At 36.9% G+C, this 26,560-nt stretch overlaps 2 protein-coding genes, 1 long non-coding RNA gene and 1 pseudogene across 9 annotated transcripts; 1 reads left to right on the top strand and 3 right to left on the bottom strand.

Annotated features, from left to right (window-relative positions):
- The first annotated feature begins 354 nt into the window (after positions 1 to 354).
- On the top strand, positions 355 to 4,519 carry LOC18447524 (fructose-bisphosphate aldolase 5, cytosolic). Its single transcript, XM_006857621.4, has 3 exons — positions 355 to 460; positions 2,817 to 3,636; positions 4,158 to 4,519. Exons 1-3 carry the CDS (start codon positions 433 to 435, stop codon positions 4,381 to 4,383), a joined length of 1,074 nt encoding a protein of 357 aa, XP_006857683.1. The 5' UTR covers positions 355 to 432; the 3' UTR covers positions 4,384 to 4,519.
- A 399-nt stretch (positions 4,520 to 4,918) lies between these two features.
- On the bottom strand, positions 4,919 to 8,809 carry LOC18447527 (disease resistance protein RPM1-like; annotated as a pseudogene). Its single transcript, XR_016042251.1, has one exon. The product of XR_016042251.1 is annotated as a disease resistance protein RPM1-like (transcript).
- A 326-nt stretch (positions 8,810 to 9,135) lies between these two features.
- Positions 9,136 to 10,192, bottom strand: LOC148780255 (uncharacterized). Its single transcript, XR_016042254.1, has 2 exons — positions 10,052 to 10,192; positions 9,136 to 9,302 (listed from the first exon to the last, which is right to left on the bottom strand). It is a non-coding gene; the product is annotated as an uncharacterized LOC148780255 (long non-coding RNA).
- Positions 10,193 to 10,465: 273 nt separating this feature from the next.
- On the bottom strand, positions 10,466 to 26,156 carry UKL4 (uridine kinase-like 4). Of its 6 annotated transcripts, none has more exons than XR_016042252.1 (15): positions 25,884 to 26,156; positions 24,461 to 24,634; positions 20,618 to 20,709; positions 19,728 to 19,797; positions 19,135 to 19,253; positions 18,538 to 18,634; positions 18,242 to 18,321; positions 13,185 to 13,379; positions 12,920 to 13,003; positions 12,774 to 12,834; positions 12,414 to 12,474; positions 12,184 to 12,269; positions 12,021 to 12,093; positions 11,306 to 11,388; positions 10,466 to 10,918 (listed from the first exon to the last, which is right to left on the bottom strand). XR_016042252.1 is itself a non-coding variant. In XM_006857625.4 (15 exons), the coding sequence occupies exons 2-15, from the start codon at positions 24,615 to 24,617 to the stop codon at positions 10,745 to 10,747; spliced, it is 1,440 nt and encodes a 479-aa protein (XP_006857687.1). In that variant the 5' UTR covers positions 24,618 to 24,634; positions 25,884 to 26,156; the 3' UTR covers positions 10,466 to 10,744. The 6 variants fall into 6 exon arrangements, 4 of the variants coding, with proteins under 4 accessions (XP_006857687.1, XP_020531167.1, XP_020531168.1 ...); XR_016042253.1 differs by having other exon boundaries at positions 13,185 to 13,325; XM_006857625.4 differs by having other exon boundaries at positions 12,176 to 12,269.
- Between the last annotated feature and the right edge of the window lie 404 nt (positions 26,157 to 26,560).

Raw genomic sequence — 26,560 nt, 5'->3', positions numbered from 1 at the left:
GGGTGAGGCCCACATCTTTCACATGCGACGTTTTGCATCATTCCCCAACAAGATCGACGTCCCAGATGTTGTAGGCACATCTAAACCACAATGTACCTTATCTACATTGCTCTCCCCCTGTGAGAAACACAATGCAATTCCAGCTAAAATCACATAATTTTGTATTGGCGCCTAACATTTTTAATGGTAGGAAATTATGCTATATTGCCACGTGGCACTGATGGGGACCACTCAGAGGCCTATGCCTATCTGACGACGATAACCCATATTGGGTCAGCCTGGTGACACGTGTCCGAAATTATGCCAATGCACTGGCCGCGGCTATATATTTAAGTGTTCGTAAAGTTTCGCTGCGCGTTATCTTCCCGCTTCCCTCTCTCTCTAGAGGGAAAACTAAATTTAGAGAGAGAAACAAAACACAGAGAATTGAAGATGTCGGCCTTCGTTGGAAAGTATGCTGGTATGGTTTTTTTTATTATTATTCTTTGCAAATTGTGTTTTTTTTTTTTTTAGCATCTGGAATTGAAATTATCAATGAATTTTAGTTGAAGTATCAGTGTTCAGAAGCTGCATTTTTCTGTAATTTGATGAATAAGCTATCCGTCGCCCTTTAATGGAAGATTTTTCCTTCATTTGGTTTTGAAGCTGTTCATAGAGGTTTTTATTGGAAGTTTTGGGCTAATTCGATGATAAATTCTGTTTGATGATAGTTTTTAGAGGACATTTTGGTTACTCAAAAATTGTGGGTAGTGTCAGTTTATGATGGACAATTTTTTTTTTTCTTCGCTTTCATGCTTTTCTTATGTTTTGGATTTTGTTATAGTTTTAGGTATTTTTGGAAGCTTCAAATTGGCACATTTCTGCAATAATTTGAGAAGAAACAAGCTTGATACAGGAAAACATGAGATTTTCATGTGGTTCTTATATTTGCAAATATTTTTTAGCCTGTGAAATTGCTATTTTAGTCTGAAGATAATGGAGTACAGAGAGAAGTCGATTTGTAAATAAGTAAATGCTCTTAAATTTTCTTTCTCCACTTCTTATTTCGCATTTTTAGTTCTTTTTGGAGGATATATAGTATTTCAAGAGCCTATTTTTTTGCTGCATTTTTTATGGTGGTTTTCAATGTAATAAAAAAGGAAAAAGTTTATATCAGTTTGCACCTTATACTATAGAAGTAAGAAGCACTTTTGAAAATCTATTAGAAAAGATTGCTCTGAAGTGCCTTCCAATTGATTATCTCAAGCTTGAGCTGTATGGATATAAAATAAAGGAAAAAAAAAAAAATTTCAAGTCTTAAAATAGCACATCTTGTAACAAGTTATATGCACCGTTTTAGGGATTTTAAATTTTATAATTGGGATCGAACATGAATTTTCAAGATGTCATAAGGTCTCCAACACTGGAACTACATCTTCTAGCAAAATTAAGAGGTGTGCCAAACTTTCATAGTATAAGGTGGGCAACTTATATAAGCCTCACCATGAAACAAAGCCAAAGTAATTTTTTCAATTATTGTGTTAGGGTGCTTGTCTAACCCTTTAAGCAGTTCGATGCAGTCTTATGGGGATTATTTGCTTGCAGTTCCATGCATTCTCTTGGGGATTATTTCTTTGAACTAGTCTTATTGTTATTATTGTTGTTGTTGGTTTGTTGTTGTTGTTTTGTTATTGTTATTGTTATTGTTATTGTTATTGTTATTGTTATTGTTATTGTTATTATTATTATTATTATTATTATTATTATTATTATTATTATTATTATTATTATTATTATTATTATTATTATTATTATTACCATTATTATTATCATTATTATTATCATTATTATTATCATTCTTATTGTTATTGTTATTGTTATTATTGTTGTTATTATTATTATTTAATATTTTTCTTTAGCTTGATAAAATGCTGAAAAGAGATTGATTTTTTCTTCACTACCAGCATTTTTTGTCTCACAAAACAGAGGAAGGGTCACTGAAATACCAAAATTTGAAATTTTTTGAGGATGCGGTACGGTCACTCGTGAAAGTATTGGAATTCTTTTATCCTTTGGTATGCAGATAACGCTTGTTCTAGTTCGTTGTTCATTGAACTGGCTTTAACCTTAACTAGGTTACCAGTTCTTTTATTTTACACATTTAAATGCCCCTACCTGTTCTTGTTTTGTGCTTTTCTACGAACTGAGTTTTAGTTTTCCTAGTTTTTAGTTATAAGCGACGAAAAGGAGAAATAGTATTTAGGTACTTGGATAGGAGTCCATTCTAAGTAACAACTGCCCTTTACCTAATTACTGCAATATGGGTGTCCTTTTTATCATTACCATGGCAATGAAGCAATGGTGATTTCCCTGTGTAAGTACATGGATGACATTCGTTGGCTGTCCAAGGAGCCAGATCTAGAAACTAAATATGGATAGACCATTTAACCGGAGAGGCAATTGGTTCCACTGATCTGGCTGGGTCACTGCTTTCAACCCAAACAGCGAGAAGAAAATGAAATCTGGATGCAGGATTCACCTTGTTTCTAGGAACTACCTGGAACCAGTAGTCCACACCCATTCATCCAGTTTTATGTGGTTGGATAAGATGGTTCTTTATTTTCATTTACAGAGGTGTTAATGTGGAATGGAATGAATTTTGCTTTGTGGGTAAAGTGTAAGCTTTACCCTAAAATTTTCTCTGGTTCCTGAATGCTTATTTGTTTTCCTCATTTTTGTATTCCTTAGTTATGTAATAGATTCTTTTTTATAAGTAAGATACTTTTCTTGATAAGTAGTCCTGATTTCTACCCTCTTTTTTTCTCACATATTTGCAGAGGAGCTTATGAAGATTGCCCAGTACATTGTCTCCCCTGGCAAGGGCATCCTTGCCGCTGACGAGAGCACTGGAACCATTGGGAAGCGTCTTGCAAGCATCAACGTCGAGAACGTTGAGTCCAACCGCCGTGCCCTCCGTGAACTCCTCTTCACCTCCCCTGGAGCTCTCTCCTACCTCTCGGGGGTCATCCTTTTCGAGGAGACCCTCTACCAGTCCACCTCCTCAGGCCAGCCATTTGTTGATGTCCTAAATGACAATGGCGTCATTCCTGGAATCAAGGTCGACAAAGGTGTTGTCGAACTTGCAGGCACTGACTCTGAGACCACTGCCCAAGGTCTCGATGGCCTTGGGGCCAGGTGCCAACAATACTACAAGGCTGGGGTTCGGTTCGCCAAGTGGCGAGCAGTCCTCAAGATCGGGTCCACTGAGCCCTCCCAGCTGTCAATTGATCAAAATGCCCATGGCCTTGCTCGCTATGCTATAATCTGTCAGGAGAATGGGTTGGTGCCCATTGTCGAGCCTGAGGTTCTCACTGATGGGGCTCATGACATTAAGAAGTGCGCAGAGGTGACTGAGAGGGTATTGGCTGCCGTGTACAAGGCACTAAATGATCATCATGTCCTTTTGGAGGGTACCCTTTTGAAGCCCAACATGGTGACCCCAGGCTCTGATGGACCTAAGGTTGGGCCAGAGGTTATTGCGGAGCATACTGTGACTGCGCTGAGGAGGACTGTGCCAGCAGCCGTCCCAGGGATCGTGTTTTTGTCAGGTGGGCAAAGCGAGGAGGAGGCCACATTGAACCTCAATGCCATGAACAAGTGTGTAATCTTCTATCTCACTCTTGTTCCTCTTAAATATTTTTCCTTTGGCTTCTTAGTATTGTGTGGCTATAATGGGGTTTACTTCTTTGATTAGTAGGTAGGGGATAATGGTGGAAAAATTGTTACCTTGACATCCCAACGTTCTTTGGGTTATCAACTTTCATTGAAACAATCAACTTGTGATGAAGAAAGAATGGGATGGATCAACGCAGGGCATAGCCCCACTGGGTTGAACAAGTCTCTCTCCGAGACTGCTCAACATTCCAATGGATGGTGATGGCCAAACGGGCTTTGGTTTTCCCAAAGTCCATTGCATTATAGTATATTTTATTTGCTAGGATTATCAAACAAAATCTGATTTCAAAAGAAAAGCTTAAAACAACTGCAATTTGCTTTTCATCAAATAAAAGCTGCAATTTTCTTCCTTTCTAATCTCAAAATAAGTGTAATTGTTCTAAATAGCTAGCTTTGTCTTTTTTAATAATGATCAAAATACCCATGACTCTCATGCAAAGCAGGTTGGAGGTTCTGAAGCCTTGGAACCTGTCATTCTCATTTGGCAGGGCTCTTCAGCAGAGCACTCTCAAGGCATGGGCTGGAAAGAATGAGAATGTGGAGGCAGCTCAAGGGACATTTTTGGCTAGGTGCAAAGCAAATTCCGAGGCTACCTTTGGTAAATATGTGGGGAGTGGGGCTGGTGGGGCCGCCTCGGAGAGCCTCTATGTGAAGGGATACAAGTACTGAAAATAAGAGGCAATGGATAATGGTGTAATGAGCAGGCAGAGGTTTAGAGGAACACTTTGAACCGGAAATGGCAAATAGATTCCAATGTCTATTGAACTTGAAATGGCAAATGGATTCCAATGTCTGTTCTGTTTTTTATCTTCATGTTTACGACTTAATTAACCAGTGTGTTAATCGGGCTCCAACTCCCAAGCCTCCTTGGTTGGACTCGGGGATTCCAAATCAGCCTGGATTATATTGAACAAACAAATAGTTAATATACTGTAAAAGTGGAAGACTTGGGCGTTTCCTGGGCTTTTCGGCCTGGAATCGCCGACCTCGTGATCCAGTCCAACTTGGGTGATTCTTGAGTTGATTTTTGAAACAATGTTATGAACTACAGCAAGGTTTAAATTTTGGGTTCGCAGATAAATCTGGAAATTCTCTACCGAATTCCATGATTGACCTCGAGAGCACTTTGCTCCTAGGCATGGCCTAGCGTGTTTCTTAGCCTTAAAAAGTACTGGGTAGCTAGGAAATAAACAAGCCAACCCCATTTTAAAAGAACTATAGTTATTCATGGGATACAAGAGTATCAAATAGCAACTTGGACATGTGGCACCCAGAGGAGAGAGTGTGATTGTAACCAATTCCAGAAGCCCAAATTGTTTCATGAACCCAACAAGACAATCACTTCACCAATCGTTGTGCATCAATCCAAACCTCAGAGATTTGTTGCAATTTGCAGGGATCTTCACCATCTACTCTCTGTATATTCCTCTCAAGGTCATCTGACATTCCTTTAAGTTCCAATATCTGAAGGGAAGTGAGGTGCGTGAAGCCTTGAGGGAACCCCTTCAATTTATTGCAGTTGCCAATTTGTAAGCTATGGAGGCATGGCATGGCCCCCTTCTCCAATTCTCCCTATGCTTCCAATTCATTCAAATACCAGAGTCTGAGCCATTGAAGCTTAGGAAGTACATGCGCTCTACATTTGCCTATTTCCTTACCTGAAAATGATTCCTGACCGAGATAGAGAAACCTCAGATTGAGCAACATTTGGAGGACCAAAAATGGATATTCTTTAAGTTTGCAGTTGCCCAATTTCAACACGGTGAGGTTTGGAAGAGATGCAATGTGATCTGGTAACCTCCCTGTAGGTACAAGCCCATAAAGTTCTAATCTTTCAAGAGTGGGGGAAGGTGATATTGAGGCCACAAGTAATGGAGTTTCCCCATGACTCCCTCCTGTTAAGAAGCGCAGTGAGTGCATCTGGTGGATTGAAGCACAGAGTTCCCCCCCATCTTCACTTCTCTCCAACTGAATTTGTCACTTTCTGAGCTGTGTAAGCTTCCCCAGTTCTTTCAGAAATTGCAAATCACATTGTACGTATTTTATAGTCTGGATGTTCGTTAAGCTCCCCACTCCATTTGGAACCCGCAAAGCCATTGATACATTATGGCCAAGTTCCACAAAAAGAGATACATTCAGATATGTCAGACTTTGCAATTTTGAGATACCCATCGGCAAAATTCCCTTGAAGCCTTCCAAAGTCCAGTGTTTGCACGCTCCTTAGGTTCTCTATAGACTTGGGAAGCTCTTTGATCCCTGTATCTTAATCCAAGATACCTTAGATGTATTTGGTGTCCCACTTCATCAGGCAGACGCTCAAGGTTGATGCCTTCTAGGTCCAAGACCCTCAAATCTCTCAAGCCAGCTACTGAAGTGAGTGACAACTGTATTTGGTGTCCCACTTTGTCAGGCAGACACTCAAGGTCGATGCGTTTTAGGTCCAAGAGCCTCAACAATGTATTGAACATTAGAACAGTTCGTAAATGGCACATTTTCTCAAGAATAGAGTTGCCTGACTTAGCATCTTGGATAGAAAAATGACGAGATCTATTGTCAAGTTTGTTATTCTTGCCATCATAAAATGCTCCAAATAACATCTTTTCTGACAAAGTGAGACCACGCTTACCTACCAAGTCGGGTACCCTGCAGCTTTTGACAAGGCTATTTGTACCAATTTCTGCCTCTTGAATCAAACTCCGATCTAGCAGCTCTTTGAAACAATCCCTAGCCATTTCCTCCATTTTCATTCCTTCCCTCCCTTCTATGAACCCCTCAGCAACCCATAGGCTAATTAATTGTGAACGAGGAATCTTATAATCCTCAAGAAACAAGCAACAATACAGGAAGCAATATTTTAGTCGGGGTTGCATATCGTTATAGCTGAGGGACAAAACGCCCCTCACACCTTCAAGATAAGGATGGTTGTTTAATTCCCATGCCAGACTCTGACGAACCTTTGCCCACTCAAGTGATGTCTTGGATTTCTTTGACGTCATGCTTCCTATAGCCAAAGGGCCTAGGGGGAGACCATCACATTCCTTAGTGATGAGTCTCCCTTCCTCCAATCCCAAGGGACATACATTTCCTTCTTCCATCCAAAATGCCTTCTTGCAAAAGTGGGACCATGCTTCCTCTGTTGATAGTGGTTCAAGGTGGCAAACTATGCTCCTTACTTGCATGGGTGAGGCGACTTCTGCAATTCGAGTTGTAATAACAAATCTGCTACCGTTCCTTGAATTAGGAAATACATTGTGCACCTCTCGCCAAACTTCTTCACTCCACACATCATCAACTACTACAAGATACCATTTATTTTGTAAATAATCATAGAGCTTTCCTTGTAAACTTTCCTCATCTGTCCCTTCTATAATTTTTACAGATAATTCTTTTAGAATGGCCCTCAAAATCTCTGTTGTTTTAAATGATTGTGAGACAGTAACCCAAGCTTGACAATTAAACTGTGCCTTTACATTGTAACTATTGTAAATTCTTTTGGCAAGAGTAGTCTTCCCTAAGCCACCCATACCTAAAATGGAGATTAACTCGAGTTGCGGCTCATCACTTATTAACCATTGTTCTACTAGCTCCATTTTCTTTTCAATTCTAACATACGTCTCCTCGATCAATTTGGAGGTTGCATGCAGATATGTCCTTGTAGCCATGGCACTTGAGATCGCTTGTTCTTGCCTTTGAAGATTGAGCCTCTGCCTTCGCTACGCAATAAATCTTGTACTTGTCTTGCCCAAACATCAACAGCTCTCTCTCTCTCTCTCTCTCTCTCTCTCTCTCTCTCTCTCTCTCTCTCTCTCTCTCTCTCTCTCTCTCTCTCTCTCTCTCTCTCTCTCTCTCTCTCTCTCTCTCTCTCTCTCTCTCTCTCTCGTATTTTATAGGCATCATTTAGGAATTCTTTCATGCTTTCGTGTTCATCTTTGATTCACTGAACATCGTCATTCACTCCTGCAAGCAGATGAACTTCTTATTTGAGTAGTTCATCCAATTTTCCATGCAAAACCGTTGCTAGAGGCTCTGCCATCTCTCTTTCCCTCTCTCTCTCTCTCTAAAGCTCTACTTTTTAATAGCTGGCTCTAAGAATCACTCAAACTAGAAGCATGATTACTTGTTTTCTATTGCTACATGGCTAACTATTTAAACATCAAAGGCAGTGGTTCCAGAAAGAGAGAAGTTCCGTTTTTTCGTATTTGTTTTTGCTTTCAGGCTGTGATTCTTTGAAAATTCTATTCTTCTTTTTTTTCTGGAATGTTTTTGATAGTGCTATTCTATTTTTGTCGCACTTTCAAAATGCTTATTGATTCTTTGCAAAATATGTTTTTTTTTATGAATGTTTTCAAAATGCTGTCCTTTGTCAAACTTATAAAATGCTTATGATTCTTTAAAAATGCTATTCCTTTTTGGTTTTATAAATGTTTTTTAAAATGCTATCCTTTGTCAAACTTTTAGATGCTTATAATTCTTTGAAAATGCGATTCCTTTTTTTTTTTTTTGGAAATGCTATTCTTTGTCCAACTTTTCAAATACTTATTCCCACCTATAGTAAATAGTGCATCATGAAAACAATTTGAGTAGGTGGCATTTTTCATTAATTTATGGTGAAGAAGTTTTTATGGTGAAGATGTTTTATGGTGAAGAAGTTTTTCATTTTTTTATGGTGAAGAAGTTTTTCATTTTTTTATGGTGAAGAAGTTCTATGGTGGCATTTTTCATTAATTTATGGTGAAAAAGTTTTATGGTGAAGAAGTTTTTATGGTGAAGAAGTTTTATGGTGAAGAAGTTTAAATGGTGAAGAAGTTTTTATGGAAAAGTGTTTGTTGATTAGGCAGCATTTGCACTTCAAACAATATGTTCGCAGCATCTCATCCGTCCATTGTTTACATTGAACGATCGAGGAGCACCAGCTAGCATGGATTTGAAACCCAAAAACTATCGTCACAGATTGACCAAAATATTAACACGGAGACATGTTCTGTGTGTGTGTTTGCACGCGGGCAAAGATGAAATTGTAGTACTCTTCGAAATAATTCATCGTTGAAGTAGCTCTCGAGAACTGGATCCAATTCTTGATAATTCAAGGTAAAATTATGACTATCAGGTGAAAAATTACCTTGGCTTTGCTGGCCTAAGATATTCAAGTTCAAGAATATCAATTTTTAAAAATCATATTTCTTGTAGTCGTGGACATTTCTTTTCTTTTGTTCTTTGATAAGTCGAGGCAAAATCCTTCGAAGCTTATTTGTTTATTGTTTCAGAATTTCTGCCAAGTTTTACACTCAAGGAATTAGGTTCGTCTTTGGAGCTTATTAAGCAATGCATAAGGAGTTAGGCTCTCTCTTTTTTTTTTTTCTTTTTTTTTTTCATTTTGGCGTAGTTAAGTGGTAGGAATCGAACTTGTTTCAAAAAACATTATTCTTAAGCCTCTATTTTTTGTTGTCTTTTTGTTATTGGGAATCAATGACTAAAGTAATGAAGGCTGTATCAGTCACTACAGAAGGTTCAATTACTAGGGGGCTCGGGACTCCGGACCGTTCCTGATCTAAGTTTGGTGAGTGGACTCGGCCGAGTAGTATATGAGCCTGAAAATAAAAACAAAAAAGTGTTAAAAACAAAAATAGTGAAAAGAAAAATAAACTATGAACAACATTAAAAGTCCCAAAAAGATGGAAATTTATAAAAGATAATATTTCGGAAAAAAATGATTTATAGCTGACATAAATAAATAAATAAAATTGGAGAACAAGAAAAAATAGAAAAATATAGCATAGGATAAAAAAAAGGAAAAAGTTTAAATAAAACTGAGTCTCTAAATAATCAAATTAAAGCCCACCTCAAAAATTACATTAGAAGAGATTGTTTTGATACCCAAATATCTTCAAATTGATCATCTCAACATCAAGATGCATGGACATGGAAAAAAATGGATTTCAAGGTTTGAAAATAGTACATCTTGTAACGTATTTTGGAATGCCAATTTTCAAATTTTCATAGATCTGCTCGATCTACACTATTTTTGAAGCTTTAAATTTTATAATTAAAGATGAAAATATATTTTAAAGCTATCACAGAGATTTTCAATATTGAAACCACATTTCCCAACACTATTTGAAGGTGCGCTTTGATTGTTTAGAGCCTCGGCTCGAAGGTGCGCTTTGATTGCTTAGAGCCTCGGCATTTTACAAACCGCACTCTTTTTTGGAACTTTTTCTTCTTTTTTGAAACCCAAATTACAGTATGCTTAAGATTTCAAGAAGAGGCTCAAGATTGGGGCTGGGATAACCATTTGTGGAACAATAAAGGTAGTTTCAGTTTAAGCAGCAGTACTTGCCATTTATTCAAAGAGAAAACTATCGTAGAATCAGATCATAGAGAAGGATTGGGGCCTATAAGCAGGACAGTTCTCTTTTTCCTCGCATTCTGTTTCATTTTCCTCTTTAACTCTGAAAAATTCCTGCAGATAACAGATTAATCCTTAGGTTGCTGGTTTGAATCAGGCAGATTAGTCCCTAGGCCACTGGTTCGATTCCAGCAGGTTGGATTGTATTCATTATCCGTTATTTAGCCAAAAAACAAACTCAGAACAAATCCAACTTGGCATGTCAGAACATATACCTTTGCTCACATTCTCTGCAATATGAATTCAATAAATTTCAAACTAAAAGGAAGCTCAGATGACTAGAACAAATCATCCAGATTCAATATCTCAGATTGCAATTTGGACTTTGTACTCAAATGGAGAAAATACCGAAAAAAATGTGACATTTTATTATTAATGTATCCTGGAAAATACATTAAATAACACATAAGCAATCGTTTCACCTTATAATAAACAAGAAGTGTGCAGAGACACTAATCAGTTTTAACAATAACGGAATAACAAAGGCTGCTGATAATAACTGTGTGAATAGATATAACTGACTTGGAAATTGGGGGCTTTATTTCCCCCTTTTTTTATTTTTTTTGGGGGGTCGGGGAGGGGGTGGATGATCTCCCAGGCTATTAAGCACTGAATTTGACACATTTAAACAGGGGGGATTTCCTGTTGGTCATCTTCATCTGTTCCAAAATACCGATCACCGAACTCCCCCATTCCCGGAATGACTCGATATTCTTCATTAAGGTCAACATCAATCTCAGAAGTCACGATTTTGAGTCTTGGGAATTTCTTGCAGACAACATGAATTCCTTGAGGAGCCTGTGAAAGGAAGACATCTTTTTTGTGAGAGAGAGAGAGAGAGAGAGAGAGAGAGACTGCATCTTGATGAAATCATTAATTTTCTCCACAAAAGTCAGCAAAAGTAAGAAGAATGTGGATGCTTGTATGTCAGATGTCCCCAAGTCGCAGATCTATCTCTCTCTCTCTCTCTCTCTCTCTCTCTCTCACACACACACACATGCATGGACATAATGTCGGTGACAAAACTCAGCGTACTCTAAATGGATGAGGAGAACAAACGTACAATGAAGGCACAAACAAGAAAGGAAAAATAATGAAAAATCCATTGAGATGCAAACAGACATGAAACTGCAGATAATGACGGGAGCAACAGGTGGGAAAAGATTCATAATTATAAGAACTTACAGATATGAGATTAAGAAATATGATGTGAGACTCTGGAACTCCATTCTGTATTAGTAGAGATATAGCTTGAACAGCTGAATTCCCTGAGAAAATGAATCAAATCTCCATTACAAAAATGAAAAGTAAACTGTGGAATAAGCAAGCCAAAAAGTTTGAAGGCAATTTGCTCCAAATTCGGTACAAGTCCATCCATAAATATGCAAAAAATGTGTTTCAGAACCCCATCTGTAGAAAACCTCCCACACCTCCACAACCACACACAGGCAGAGAGAGAGAGAGAGAGAGAGAAAGGATTTTGCCACACACACACAGAGAAGATGCACAGAGTAGGTCTTCTGAATAAGCACCTTATGAGCAAGTAAGTATTTGGGATTGTATACAATGAGACCATTTACCTTTCTCACATGGAGATCACAATTACTTATAACCATCCGATGTGAAATCTGATAGTTTGGATATGTCATAAAGTTCGAAAAAGTTTCTTTTGAACTTTGAGCTTGGTCAATTAAATGAATGTAGCCACCCAATATCCCATCCAATGGTCAAGATTAATTGTGACCACCTTGTACCAAAGGTAAATGGTCTCATTGTATACTTTCTCCAAGTATTTTACCAAAGATAAGACAGTAGGAAAGAGAAAAATATGATCCTTTTTTTTCTCGAAAGTGGAAAGAAAAAAATGACCATAATCCCCAAGATGAGAGAAAATAGAAACCTGTGCCAAGAACTGGGTCCAAGAGGAGAACATGGCGATCTGAGATGTCCTTCGGGAGTTTCTCATAAATTAGCTGAATGGCAATACAAGAAGATTAAGAAAAGGAAGTCAAATACGTGACTACGAAAAAAAAAAGACTACTATAATTTACAAACCTGCTGACCATTGTCACCTTCACGATGGATAAGGATCTTTCCAATTTTAATCCCCTTGCAACAAGCGCGTAGCGCATTCTCCATGCTTTCCCCACTAACATAAGTGCAGTATGTAATGTAAACAAATAATAAATTTGGAAAGGAAGATGGCAGAGAATAAAACTGACAAGCTTGGGTTTTGGAAGACAGCATAAAATCTAGTTAAATATTGAACAGGAAATGTCTGTCAGATCCAAACCTCCTGATAATTGAAACTCCACAAAGCCTTTTGCAGAAGTCCACTCCAGTATATACGCATCCTGCATTTGATGTTGGATTTAACCAAAAAAAAAGGTGTTTGTAGCATATTACTCTCAACCTCGATGGACCAAGTGACAACGACATGAACGACTGGATGGACCAATTGGAATGGACATGAACAAACAATAACTCGTAAAAAGGATTGATATCCGAAAGCAATAGGGGTGTACGTTTTTTTGTAAACCCTATGATAAACCCCAATTTACCCCAAAAAAAAATATAATGCAATGATTGAGATGTAAGTTCTGATCAAGTGTGGGAAATGAAGGCAAATTAGCGGTAATTGGCGACTGCTTACCAGTTGGAGTAGTAACCTGCTTTTCAGTAAATGGAAGATGACCCAGACCATGTTCGACAACCTATGACCATGATGCACAATTTTGTATCAGCACATCTAGTTAAGCAAAATATGGGATGTGAGTCATAGCAAAATAATGTACTAACCAAACGGATCAAGCGATCTGCATAAAAAACAAAGTCATGCTTCGTTGTTTTAGCATCACGTATCAGAGTGTGCATACCACGAATCTAGATAAAGTCCTCACAGAAACAGTAAAAACAAACAGTACTTAAGTTCGAGCAGTGAAGATACACAAATTGTAAACAAGAAAGGGAGACGATTTTTCTGTTGAAAGCTAAGAGACCAAAGAGAAAGAGAATATAGAGAGAAAGAGAGAAGATTACAAACTATTAAACTCAATCGGTTTACCTGAAATGTTGAATGAATGACATAAAGGTTTGGATATATTTTACAGAGGTCATGCTGCCCAAGTTTTGTACGAATGTGTTGCACTATCAAATCTATAGCCACATGGTTATCTCCCCCACGAGGGATGATGATGTCTGCATACTTCTTTGATGGAAGTATAAAATCATCAAAAGCAGGCTTCACAAATTTTGAATACTGCATAATTTAATAAACACATGAAGAATATATACCGTAGGGCAGGAGAAAAAAAACAGCAGAGCCAGTAGCTAACATTCAACACTACGTATATCCTACTATGGAAGAAACATGAATCCAAAAAAAGAATAGGCACAAATTACATTAGAGATAAGACAACCATAGAATTATGAAACACACATCAAATTTAAGAATTTTTAGTCACGAGAAGTTCCAATGGTGATGCATTACGATTCATTATCAAAATTCCTGATCTGAATCTGAAAGCCAGTCATTGAAAGAAAATATTCATACGAGTTGCATCCACTAAAACTTTGGATTTCATTTCTTCACGAAACAGCAATTCATAACATGTCAGTTTTGTTAAATTTGTTAACGTGTATTTTTTAGAAACCGTATTAGTTTTTATGTTATTTTATTATGAGTGATGCAGTGAGATTGTACTTGTAAGCTTGTGTAATAAGAAGTTATGAAACTACTAGGTGGTTAGTAGTTATTGTTGTAGGTTGGCAGTTAATAGTTGCAAATGGGTAGTTATTGTAGGAAATATGGTTGTTAAAACTTCTATTTAAATAGAGGTTTGTGGTGGGAATATTGGGCACGTGCGTTAAGGTTAATCTTGTGTGTTGAGATTGTAATGCCTTTGTGTACCTCATTTTTCATCTTTGAATGAAAGATAAGTTTTTCTTCCATCTCATCTTGGTGCTTCTTCTTCTTTCTATTTACTTGTGAGTCTTAGGCTAGTATAGCATTGTTACACTAATCGAGAAACGGATATTTCTGGGATCGTGGAATCCATTTTTCTCTATATGGTATCAGAACCACAAGGGTGGTGGTGATGTGTCTTGACTCCCTTGATGAAGAATAATTTTTTCTTAAGATGAATTCAGGTGGAATGATGAATGGTTTTAACATTAAGTTGCTCGACCAATCAAACTACAAGATATGGAGTTCATGTATGGAGTCTTTACTTGATGGTGAAGACTTATGGAAAGTTGTCGGTGGAAATGATAAGGGTGTTACTACACCGAAAATATTGATACATTCAAAAAATGGGGGGTAACAAGTGCAAAGGCTGATTCCATCTTGAAGAGATCTATTTCTCATAATCTATTTGATCACATTGTGAACTGCAAATCGGCTTGTGATATTTGGATTACTCTTGATGGGTTATTTAATAAGAAAGATGTGGCTTGATTGCAATTGTTGGAGAATGAGTTGACTATCTCAACTCAAGGTGATCTTTCCACATCCCAATTCTTCTTGAAATCAAGAATCTTTGTTCGGAGATTTCTCTTCTTGATCTGGAGGAACCCATTTCAGAGGCACAAATGAAGCGGCACATCATTCGTAGTTTAAAGAGGGAGTACATTCCCTATGTTATTTCTATTCAAGGGTAGGCTAGGCAGCCATCCTTGGTAGAGTTTGAGAATCTTCTTACTTCACAAGAATCTTTGGTCCGCCAAATGGCCGGATTTTCAATTTCGGGAAATGATGGAGATGATCAAGTGTTTAATTTGTTAAAGTGTATTTTCTAGAAACCATATTAGTTTTTACGTTATTTTATTATTAATGATGTAGTGAGGTTGTACTTGTAAGCTTGTGTAGTAAGAACTTATGAAACTACTAAATGGTTAGTAGTTATTGTTGTAGGTTAGTAGTTATATTTGTAAGTGGGTGGTTATTGTAAGAAATATGGTTGTAAAAACCTCTATTTAAAGAGAGGTTTGTGGTGGGAACATTGGATCGCATGTGTTAAGATTAATCTTGTGTGTTGAGATTGTAATGCCTTTGTGTACCCCATTTTTCATCTTTGAAGGAAAGATAAGTTTTTCTTCCATCTCATCCTGTTCTTCTTCTTCTTCTTTCTATTTGCTTGTGAGTCTTGGGCTAGTATAACATTGTTACAGTAATTGAGAAGCGGATGTTTCCGGGATTGTGGAATCCGTCTTTCTCTACAAGTTTACAAAACTTCAGAGTTCATCCTGCCGCATATATATCAATTTATCTGGACGCTTAACTCATGTTAAACTTAGGGGCACAAATATCAAATGCAAAAAGAAGGATCAGAACATGATTGGGCAGAAGTGGACAATGATTTAAAACTTGCTGAGCCCAACTTAGGCTCTGCTGAGTCCAGTCAAGCCAGTGTCCAGACATCCCCCAAAACACTGTGGGGTCCTTTCTGGTAAAGAATAGCTTGAGTTTTTTTTAGACATGACATTTTTTAAACAGGACTCAGCCAAGTTCTGAGACTCCGACAAGTCTCAAGGGGCTGACAGCTTTTTTTACAATACTTGTCCACTGGAAAATGAAAGTTGTTATTTATTATTCTGGTGCCTTAGCGGACTCCCTTCTACCGTAGCCTTCCCTCCTCCCTCCATCAAGTCCAACAATTCACAAGCCAAAGAAAAAAGAAAAGAAAGGGCCAAATCTTGGATACATGAGATTTAGGTTCTTCGTTTTTCGGTTTGGTTACAATTGTGAGCTAACAGACCTTCTAGATCTGAAGGCCAAACACCACAAATGAGGGGGGTTTGCCTGCCAACCTCTGTCTCTCTGAATTTCAGGACAAGCACTCTCGTAAATTGCAGAGCAAGATCTATTTCTCTCTCTTAAAATTAAAGAGCAATCTCTCTGACTGTGAATTGCACATCAAGCTCTTTCTGTAAATTGCAAAGTTCTCTCTCTCTCTCTGTAAATTGCAGAGCTATCTCACTATCTTGTGACTTGCAGACCATCTACCTCTCCCACAGTATATTGCAAAGCAAGCTCTGTCTCCATAACTTACATAGCAACCTCCCCTATGTCCATTGCAGATCGAGCCCTCTCTCTCTGAAAATTGAGAAGCAAGTGCTTTTCTCTCTCTGAAAATTGCAGATCCTGCTTTCTTTCCTTCTTTAAAAATTGCAGAGTGATATCTCTTTTTCTCTCTGTAAATTGCAGAGCAATCTCTCAAGGGAATTCTGGAACAACCATCTCTCTCTCAATAAATTACAGAGAATTCTCTCTTTCTCAATATAAAAGGCAAAGCAACCTCTCTCTCTCCATAAATTGCAGGGCAAGTTTTGAAATTCAGAGAAAAAGATTGATTGCTCTGCAATTTAAAGAGAGAGAGAGGCACATACAGAACCATTAAAAAGGCCACTTTTGGTCGATGCTTTGAAATCACCATGTCATTGAGATTCTACACATGGGGATCATTTGGGTAGCATAGCCCAGACCATGGCTTCTTTCCAGTGAATGGATGGTGAATTCGCCTTCGCCAAAGGGGAGGTGGTTCCACAGTTTCATGGTTGGCACCTCCCTTCACAGCAGGCACTACTGACATTCACTAGCAATCATGAGCTTCACCCTTGCATCGGAATGATCAATGCCATAATCACTTAGGAAATTCGAGGAAGCAGTACCCAATTAGTGAGTTCATTTCACAAAGGATTAATATTGAAACTTTGCTTCCACCCAAGAAGTATTCCCTTAACGTATTCGACATTTGTCTCCCTGCCATGGGCAGCATTTTTTACTAGTTTACCAGATTACTTGTAACTTCTACATTTAATCCAATACAGTTAACATTGTCAAAAAAAAAAAAAAAGGTATTTGACATTCGCTAGACACTCATTGCCCTAGCTTTTTAATATAAAAAGTTTTTGAGGACGGGCATGTTTTGTCATTGGTAAGGAGTAGAATAGATATTTTTAGCTGTTAAAAACAATGAATGCTCTAGTACGTGATCTCACAATAATGTGGTGATTTCATTCCCCATCATAATTAGCAAATACCTTTGTTTCTTCTGAACATTTCTACTTTACCCTTGATTAATCACCTAGAATACTCATAAACAAAAAGTTACTATATTAAGAAGGGTATCGAGTGTCCAAAAATATTGAGCAGGTTAAAGGAATACTCCATAAGACGGAATATACAAACCCAATACACAGATAGATAGAGAGAGAGACAGCCCTCTTAGTTGTTACCGAGGTCAGCAGCCAAGCTGCAACCTCTGTGTGTGTGTGTGTGGGTGTGTGAGAGAGAGAGCGAGAGAGAAACTAAATGACATGACCATCCAATCCAAGCTTTCTACAACATCAATGGTGCCCGACACTTGTAAGATTTCTTGCAAACACCCCCCCACCCACTGAATTCAACAAATAACCAATATTCTATGTTGTCTTCAACTTTTCACCGTAAATTCCAGCCACCTTTCAGTTGATTGGTTTATTTCCCAGTGAAGCCATGTACGTGGAGAGAGCTTGAAAGGAGGAGGTAAAGAGAAAATAATTCTTTGTGAGTGAGTGGGTGCTCGTGTGTGTATGGGAGAGGATTTGGTCAGCCCTTGAGAGAATTTCTACAGGGTCCACCCAAGGCCAAGATAACCATTCGATGGACATTTGTACGACCCCAAAATTTTGATACCACCTATCCTCACCCTAGAGAACAATTAAAAGAAATAACATAAGGAGTCCCAGGCAATATCCCGTTTTAGATCTTGTCAGGGATCAAAATTGGTTCATTGCTAAGACTTAACACCATGGCCATGACAATCAAGTACTGACATTTTTTTATGTATAGAAATTCCCTTTTGGAAGGAAAAACTGTGTTCTCTCAAGCAATTTATAGAGTGGTAATAAAAAAACTTAACCATGTACATTTGTAGCATGTCTAGATCCTAAACAAAATATGCTTCCCACTTAATGGGTATTGCCCAATATATTCATGAGTGTTCTTAATTACAACTCATCCCAAAATCACATTCCTTAGAAAAATAACATCTGTGCAAAAGGAAGCCTAGAGAACCAGTAGCAAGAAGTAATTTAAGAAATAATAACAAGTGTTGAGAGTTAGAATAGCATCTCACTGACCTGATCAAGAACAGATCTGATATCTCTACCTTTCTCAACTGTGTCACGCCTTATCCTCCTTGCCAAGCGTACATCAGCATCTGCACTGAAAATTATAGTATGAAGACAATCAGAGTAACAAGTGAAACAATGTTTAGTACAGAGCAAATTTCACAAGAAACAATTACATGTCATTGTGTCCTTGTTGTACACATTCTAAACAAATTGATGAATGCTAAAACCCTAAGGATATAAGCCTTTCCAAGGAAAGTATAAACATTTGAAGATACAAAGAACAGATAGAGGAAAAGAAAAACCTGTATCAACAAATATCTTCATGTTCATCAAGTCACGGACCCGAGGATCATGGAAAAGTAGTATCCCCTCCAAAATGATAACATCTGAAGGGTTTACCTGCAGATGACTTGAAAAAATGAGGTGCAGAAACTAAGATCACATTGAGGCTAAGTTTTCAGACCTGCCAAGACATTTTATGTTCAAATTCTCAGATTTCAATTGTAAATAAAAAGAAGTTAAGCACTTGAAGAATATGCTACGGATAAATATAACTTTCATCAAGGAGAACAGTCCAGGGTAACTTTCTTTTCAGGAGCACGCCAAATATGATAGAACCTTGCATATTTGCCGTTGGACCTTTCAACAATTAATTCATAGTAAAAGCAACTTCTGCAATTTCTGGTCAGACATAGATGTGTACTAAAAGTAAGAAAGTAAAAGGAAATTTTGATAGGGAAGGGTCCAATCTAAGTCTCATTTAATGTAAGCAGAATATTATAGTTCTTTTTCTTTCTTACCATAGATTTCCAAGCAACATGTAAAGTCATTGCTAGTAGAACTTTAGCACGTGTGTGTGTGCATGCATGCGTGCCTGACCATGAGCATGAGAAAGGTACCTTGCGTGTCGATGCTTTGTGGCTTTGATGGGTCCTAAAGTTGTAGTTTGGAATATCAACAGCATGTCCATGTTTCAACATTTCCATACAACGAAGTAGCTCATCTGTGTCAAAGGCATCTGAAAATGTGGAGAAAATTGGTCTTCAATTCAAAGTTACAATAGAAAGTAACATTCGAATTGTCATGGGCTACCAATATTTTTACAGCATGGGGAATGGAATCCAATGCAGATACCCTAATTTGCAACAAAAATTCTCACATGGGATAGAGTAAAATAGTCATATGACAAGTTGGGCAAACTTCAAAGATGTAAGAAGAATGAAAGACTTGCTCCTAAATTAAATTACCGAAACCTACAAGGTAGAAACAATGGGTCTAATTCACAAAAAAGACAAGAATGGCCTGCTTAGATAGATTAAAAGCCACCCAAAATTCATTTATAATCTCAAGAAAGAGTGATCAAAATCCCGCACAAAAAATATGGAAACATGATAAGAACAGAACGCAAAAAGCATTGTTAAAAAAAAAAAAAAAGCATAAGCAAGCATTCTAAAGACAAATGTAATTTCAAGACAAAGTGTCTCTATCTTACCAGGATGGTCAAAGTTATACTCATGAGCCCGCTTTAGCTCCTCATCAGTCAATGTATGATAAAAAGAATCCTGTAAGTCCACACACACATAACTTTACTATTTGAAAAAAACTGCATGCATTAGCAGGTACAAGGATGTAGATCAAAAGAACACACTAAAGTCAATATATGTCCAACCAAATGAATGACAAATAAAAATAAATCAAATACTTGTGAAAATGAACCTCAACAAGAGTACAATAATTGTGGGCTTATAGGAACCAAACAGCTTTAATTAAACAAGGAATTCAAAGTGACAATGTGCTTTTCTTGGGTAGCATGCACGGACAGTGGTTGATTCTTTTGCAACTTTGGGTGTAAGCGGCAAAGGGTTGGGATTATGGATTTCATGTCATAATAGAGCAGTACTTTATCTCGAATATCAATTTCATATTCTCTCTTTTTATTAAATTATTAACCATAGAAAGGGAAAAAAATAGTAACGTGGCAATGTAGGGAGGACATTGCAAAGGAAGCAGAGCTGAATACTCAATAAGGCCCAGGTGAAGTCCTTAGACGGAGGAAAGCTGCATAGCATGACTATGTTTCCTCTTAATGTGACATATTAAGATGACTTGCCTCTCAACTGGCAAAGAGGGGTAGAGCAGAAAATTAAAAGAGAACATTAATCTAAGGTAAAAGAGCTTAAGGGGCTCTTTGACAGCGTATCCACGCTTGGCCAACAGAAGAAGGCGACCCAAAAGGGAAAAATGGCATGAGATTAGGATCAATCATGCGTTTCATTCTCCTATTGTGAAAAGGGTATGTGTTGGGTTCGGTGGAATTTATCATATATCATAAAAGTAGCAGATGTTATAGACAAAGCATCAAGAAACAAGTAGAAAAGTTACTTGGTTAACAAGTACAACACGCTGGTCCCGAAGTTGCTCAATAATCATATCACAAACAGTAGTTTTTCCTGAAGCAGTACCACCAGCAACTCCTGCCCACGATGTAAGAAAGGTCATCAAAATGAGCAACGAATTCTTAAGTTTCACTTACAAACAAAATAGAGACAACCAACATTAACAATCAGGTATTGATTTAATTATCATGAAATACATTAATGGAACTGGATTCTATGGATAAACAAGAAGCAGCTTAGAGAAAAATAACTGATAATAGAGAAAAAACCTCTCTTCAGAATGTGAGAGTGGATTCTCACTACTTATTTTTCAAGTTCCTTCATACTCCAAATCCAAAAATCGGTAGAACTAGAACTCATTTCCTTTTTATTTTTTATCATTAATAGAACTCATTTTCAGATATGTGGATAAAAATTACGGCATAAAAATTATTATAGTGCTCTCAACATTAGGTACATGCAAGATAACAAGCCCATAATGCCATGTGAAGGCCACATTGATTATTTGAAGAACCCTAAAAATGTGTCATTAAATAGAAGAACATAAAAATAAAGAAAAAACAAGATCAATTTCCTCAAGAAAATGAGGGCATAAAGAAACAAAGGTGAACCAATGATTATCAAGACTAAGTCAAATTAATTGGTCTGACTGGTCATACAGCCTACCAATGGATGGCTTAGCTAGTTTGGTCCACATCAAAAATTTCATCGATACCGATCAAAACCAATGTTTGACTGATTTTGGCTTAGTCAAACCAGCCGACTTTTGACCCATAAAAAAAAGTGGGCAACTTTCTTGTAATATATTTCATATATTTATACTATTATTTCTTTTTTTTTACATTTGGTCTAACCAGTTCGACGAGCAGTTGGACCTGTTTTGACTGGAGTAGATCATAGTTCTCAAGCCCGGACCAGACCAACTGGTCAGAATGCCTACCGTTGGCTTTGGCTAGTCTGGTCCAAAGCAAAAACCAACTTTAGTCCAAAAACAGTTAAACTTAGTAGGGCAATTTTCTTTTTTGTAATATAGTTTATATTGTTAAACTATTATTCCAATTTTTTATTTCTTTTTCAAAATTGGGTCGAACCAGTTCGACAGCCAACCAAACCCCTCGCTCGGAAAATAGTTTGATTGTAATAACACCCTCAATGATTCAATGGGCAGCCATATTTTGATAACTTTGACGCTGATTTTTTTTTTTTTTTTAAACATCAATTTTGGTTATAAAGAATGAATGACTCAAATTCAATTATCTAAACAAAGAACCTATTCACCTATCTATGCATCAATCCAATTAGAATATACACAAATTGACTTCGACAGATACAAATGGCCATATTTGGAACCTTTAATTGCCATGTTATATTGGTTCACTAAGCCAAAAAGTTATAAAATACCACCAATGTAATCACGATTGAATATGACATTGACATAGAGATTTGAAGGAACAGCAAATAAAAACTAAGATGGCTCCAAAAATGATGCTCAGCATCAAAATTAGCTACAACCAATGAACAAAAAAACGACCGCCTTGCTAGCTAGGCGGCTTTTTTTCAAAAAGGCCTAGCCATGGACCAGGAGGCCTGCTTAAGGCGAGCCCTTCAAGTCGTCCGCCTAGGCGCCGCCTCACCCAATGATGGAAAAGAAAACTAGGGCAATGGATAAAATCGTCATTTTACCCCCTAAAAAGGGGAGGGGGGGGGGAAAGGGTTTCGGGGGCCATTCTTGTTCCCAAAAACATATTTAGTGAAGGTCAGAGTGAGAAAAAACTTGAAAAAAACCAAGATTTTGAAGATTTGTAGAGAGATCAAAAAAACTTTCGACCTCCTTGAATGGTCACGAAATTAAAGGATATTCATCCCCAATCTTTTTGAGGCTTTTAGTGGTTGTAAAAGAGGAGATTTGGGAACCAAAACAATCGGGTTTGGCCTGATATCGATTCCACTTCAAGAAGGTTGGTATATTTCAATAGTTTTTATGTAGTTGTTTTTTTCACAATGTCTTATGATGTTATTCTTTACTATTTATATTTTTTTTGTGATACTTTTTTTAATTTTTTTGATAACTATTAACATAATTTATTTTTATTTTATTTTTTTTTTTGTGATACTTTATGATATATATTTGATATGTTACTGACTATTTGCATTATTATTTTCCCATTTTGATATGTACTTTTGGTCTTTGGGAAAGCAATTCAATAAAAAAATCCATTGGCCCCAAATCGAATGAATATTGTTTTTTTACCTTTTTTTTAGTTTTTTTAATGTTGCTTTTGAGTTTTAATTATTTAATTTACAGTCTAAAGTAGGCCTACCTTTTTGGTTTTTGTATTTCTTGGACTTCTATAGCAACGGGGCTTTGACCCCTGTTTTTGGCTTTAGTTTTCCTCTTTTGTCACTTCCCTTGGTGACATTTTGTCTTGTATCTCTTTAACCATCTATGCGATGTTAACAGTATCAAAAAAATTTATAGTCTAAAGTCGTAATGTTTATGTTTGATCTGTACTTCTGACTTCTACATTTTGAACAATATATTATATACAAAACTTACTTATTAAATAAAAAAAAAGTCATTTCTATATACAATGAAATGGGGGGAGGTGTGGGAGGGCCAAAAATCTGCAAGGATCAGCACTTCCCCAAAAGGCAGGCCGCCTTTGTCTCTGGGCGCCGGCCTAGGTGGCCCAGAGACCAAACCGCCTAGGCAGCCGCCTCCGCATTTTTTAACATTGGCAACAACATATTCAAACCAATTACCATATCTATGCCCCACAAAATTCTCATTTTCTGCAAAAACAATACAAACTAAAATGAAAAAAACCTATAACAACAACTATTAGGTCAAAAGTTGGAAGAAAGGACAAAAGATGGATAAGCAAAACCAAAATAATTCCATTGTCAGAACAATAACTTCTAAATTTGCTCATCAAAATTAAGAAATTCCATCAACATAGAATCATATTATGAACCATAAAATCAACATAACTCGAAGTCTAAAATGACTAAACTATCTCTACTAGAACATGGAATAGAACAAAAAGTTGAAACAAAAAATAATTTCCATAGTAATAGTGAAGATATTATGACACAGTATCCTCTCTTTTCATTATTTTCTGCTTCTTATATAGTTTCTTTTGTTTACTATTTTTTGCGAATTTCCATCTTTTGAATTGATTCAGTTGTTTACATCATGCAGTTTCCTATAATGAATTATTATCAACATATACAGATGGTATGTTGTAGACGGTTCCTTCCTAAGTGTCTTGATGCTTTCTATACGTTCCATTGGTGGTAATATAACCATTTCCTAAAACTAGGAAGTTCTCCAATATTAGCTTATGATGGTACATCAGCAATTTGTACAGTAATCAATATAATGGAAGTTTGGTCAGTTTCACCAAGAGAGCACCAGAATATAAGATGTGCATGTAATATAGTATAAACTTAATGTGATGTCACTTTATTTGGAATCAATTTCTCAAAATAATAGAACTTATACCACCTATTCTTCAAATTTCTAACCCACCTCATAAAATCTATAACGAAATAGCCATGAAAAGGCTTTACATTTTAAAAATAAATGCAAAAATAAATAGAAGCCAAAGGTAAAATAATATGTTGATATCCTTATGAGAAAAGCATTTAAAAGAAGGTAGAAAAATATTTTGATAATATTTTTCTCTCCCCATAAGTAGCATATTCTTTTATAGATATTTTTTCAAATAAACAGACATCAAGGTTAGCCCATTAGTAGCAATTAGTTAGTGCAGCCTATGCAAATCACATCTACCACTGCACTTAAAGGACGAAACTAAAAGCTCACCTATGATAAATGGTTGTTTATGCACATCTTCATTTGTAGAGGTCGATGGTTTATCCACTTCTGTAGCCATTTTATTCTCTATGCCATCCAAATGAAGCCCAGAAAAATGAACTCCTGCTGAAGCCTCCAATAGATCCACTACAGATTTAGAATCCATAAACTTGAATCACCAACCTACACCAAAGAAACATTAGCAAATTACTTGAAATATCAGATGAAAGAGATACGAGAAGAATACACCCCAAATGCATTTCATGACAACCCAGTGGCCTATTAATAATATATTGCATTAAGTTAGTGCTGTTCTTAGCAATTCATTTAGGCACATACAAAAACAGACATGTTTGCCCCAGAAGTTCTCCAATCATAAGGGATTCAAAAATTCAAAATGAGTACATAGAAGAAAATTGAAGCCTAATGAATCTGATCCCCATGAGAAGAAACGGGTGCCTTGAGTTTATCAATTAAAGATGTCAACAATCTCATGATCCAAGTGCCAAACATTCCAATCCTGTGTTCCATGATATAACTGAGCAGGAGAAAAAGACAACCATTTTATTTATTAGTAGTTGTATCAATCAATAAATATATTCAATAGGTAAGAATTCAGAGATCAGCAGCAATGCCTGATCAAAAAGATAAGCATAAATTCTACATCTAAGGTACCTCAAAGGTAGTACTCAGAAAACAACATTATAACCTACACTAAGCTATTATGATTATCATGAAATGTACATTACATTTATTGCATTCATTTTATTATAGGAGAATGTTAGCTTAGTGAGAAAAAGACAATGAGAGAGCAACGCATCAGTTATTCTCCATTACAAATTCCTCTTAGACATTTTTCCTAACCTCTAGTTTGGACATAATAGAGATATAACTCCTGATACATTAGTGGAGATCCAGGTTATCAGATCCCTCAAATTGGATCTCAATAGAAAGCAAAAAAAGAAAACAAATAAATCAATGTACAAAGATAGATGTGTATCATTTGCAGTTGCATCCGGAGTAGAAGAAGCCCATTATCCATAAAAGATAGTTAAAAGACAAAAATAATAATAGCTTTGACGAAGAAGAAGAACATGAAGAAGAAAGAGCTCCATAATTTAACTCTGTAAATTCGATGAATCATGAATAACCACTTATTCAATGCAGGAGAGTACGCCATAGCAACATCTATGAGTTGAGATTCAAAACCCATGAAATTGATTCACAGAGATAGAGAGAGAGAGTGGAAAATGCACATTAGAGATTCAATGCATGGAAGATTAAAAACTTACAAATGAAACAGATTGGCGGCGAGGTAGATATAAATAGAGAGAGAGTTTAGCACATGGAAATCAGAGAATCGGAGAAAAGGGGTAAGAGAGAAGGGGAAAATACATGAATTTAGAGATTCAGCTCAGGTAACAGGAATTACCTTGCGGTGAACAGCTTGTGACGTACGGGATCAGTAGAGAGAGAGTTTATAGACTTCTGTTGAGGTTTTCTCTCTCTAGAAATCACCTGGTTTCTCTCTTCTAACGTTCATAGAGAGAGAGAGAGAGTTTTTCGATTTCTGTTGAGGTTTTCTCTCTGTAGAAGTCGTCTGGTTTCTTTCGGCTCTAACTTCTATCGTTTTTAGAGAGAGAGAGGAGTGATGAAGACCCCTTGGCCACCTTCGACAAAGAGAGCAGTCACCTGCAGAGTAGGCATCGGTTTACACGAAAGGAAAGGAGATATATGAATGACTATTTACACTTTGCCCATCTGTGTGTTGAATATTTCCTGTATAGCCTTGGCCGATAACAACCGGTCGTGGTAGTACTATCACCATTTCCCCCGCCTCGCCCAACGCATTTAATTACCATTAATAAATTAAAAAAAAAATGGATAGGGGCACGTCATCCGCACTTAATTATCTAAAAAAAATTACACTTTATACCTTGGGATATAAATTACAATTATTTTTTTTATGACAAAGTATACAAACATATTTGTCTAGAAGCATATTGTGTATTTATTCCTCCTTTTCGCATAAGATCTAGTCAAGAGGATTTCTTAAACCTGAAAATTTTGGAGCATAGAGTATTTTCAAAAAAAAAAATTTGATTTTAA

This window comes from Amborella trichopoda, chromosome 10 (genome assembly GCF_054954075.1).
Source record: "Amborella trichopoda isolate Santa Cruz 75 chromosome 10, AtrichopodaSantaCruz75HAP2 v2.0, whole genome shotgun sequence".
NCBI classification, from domain to species: Eukaryota; Viridiplantae; Streptophyta; class Magnoliopsida; order Amborellales; family Amborellaceae; genus Amborella; species Amborella trichopoda.
The sequence above is the reverse complement of the archived record's forward strand: the minus strand, read 5'-3'. Positions and strand labels throughout refer to the sequence as shown.

Excerpts from the sequence above, each read along its gene's own strand:
- LOC18447524 (XM_006857621.4), top strand. The coding sequence starts at position 433 with ATGTCGGCCTTCGTTGGAAAGTATGCTG. Across the intron at positions 461-2,816 it reads CTTCGTTGGAAAGTATGCTG|AGGAGCTTATGAAGATTGCC; the intron begins GTATGGTTTTTT and ends ACATATTTGCAG. Across the intron at positions 3,637-4,157 it reads AACCTCAATGCCATGAACAA|GTTGGAGGTTCTGAAGCCTT; the intron begins GTGTGTAATCTT and ends CATGCAAAGCAG.
- UKL4 (XM_006857625.4), bottom strand. The coding sequence starts at position 24,617 with ATGGATTCTAAATCTGTAGTGGATCTATTGGAGGCTTCAGCAGGAGTT. Across the intron at positions 18,322-18,537 it reads GAAGATATTTGTTGATACAG|ATGCTGATGTACGCTTGGCA; the intron begins GTTTTTCTTTTC and ends TTTTCAGTGCAG. Across the intron at positions 13,380-18,241 it reads TCAGATCTGTTCTTGATCAG|TATTCAAAATTTGTGAAGCC; the intron begins GTCAGTGAGATG and ends TAAATTATGCAG.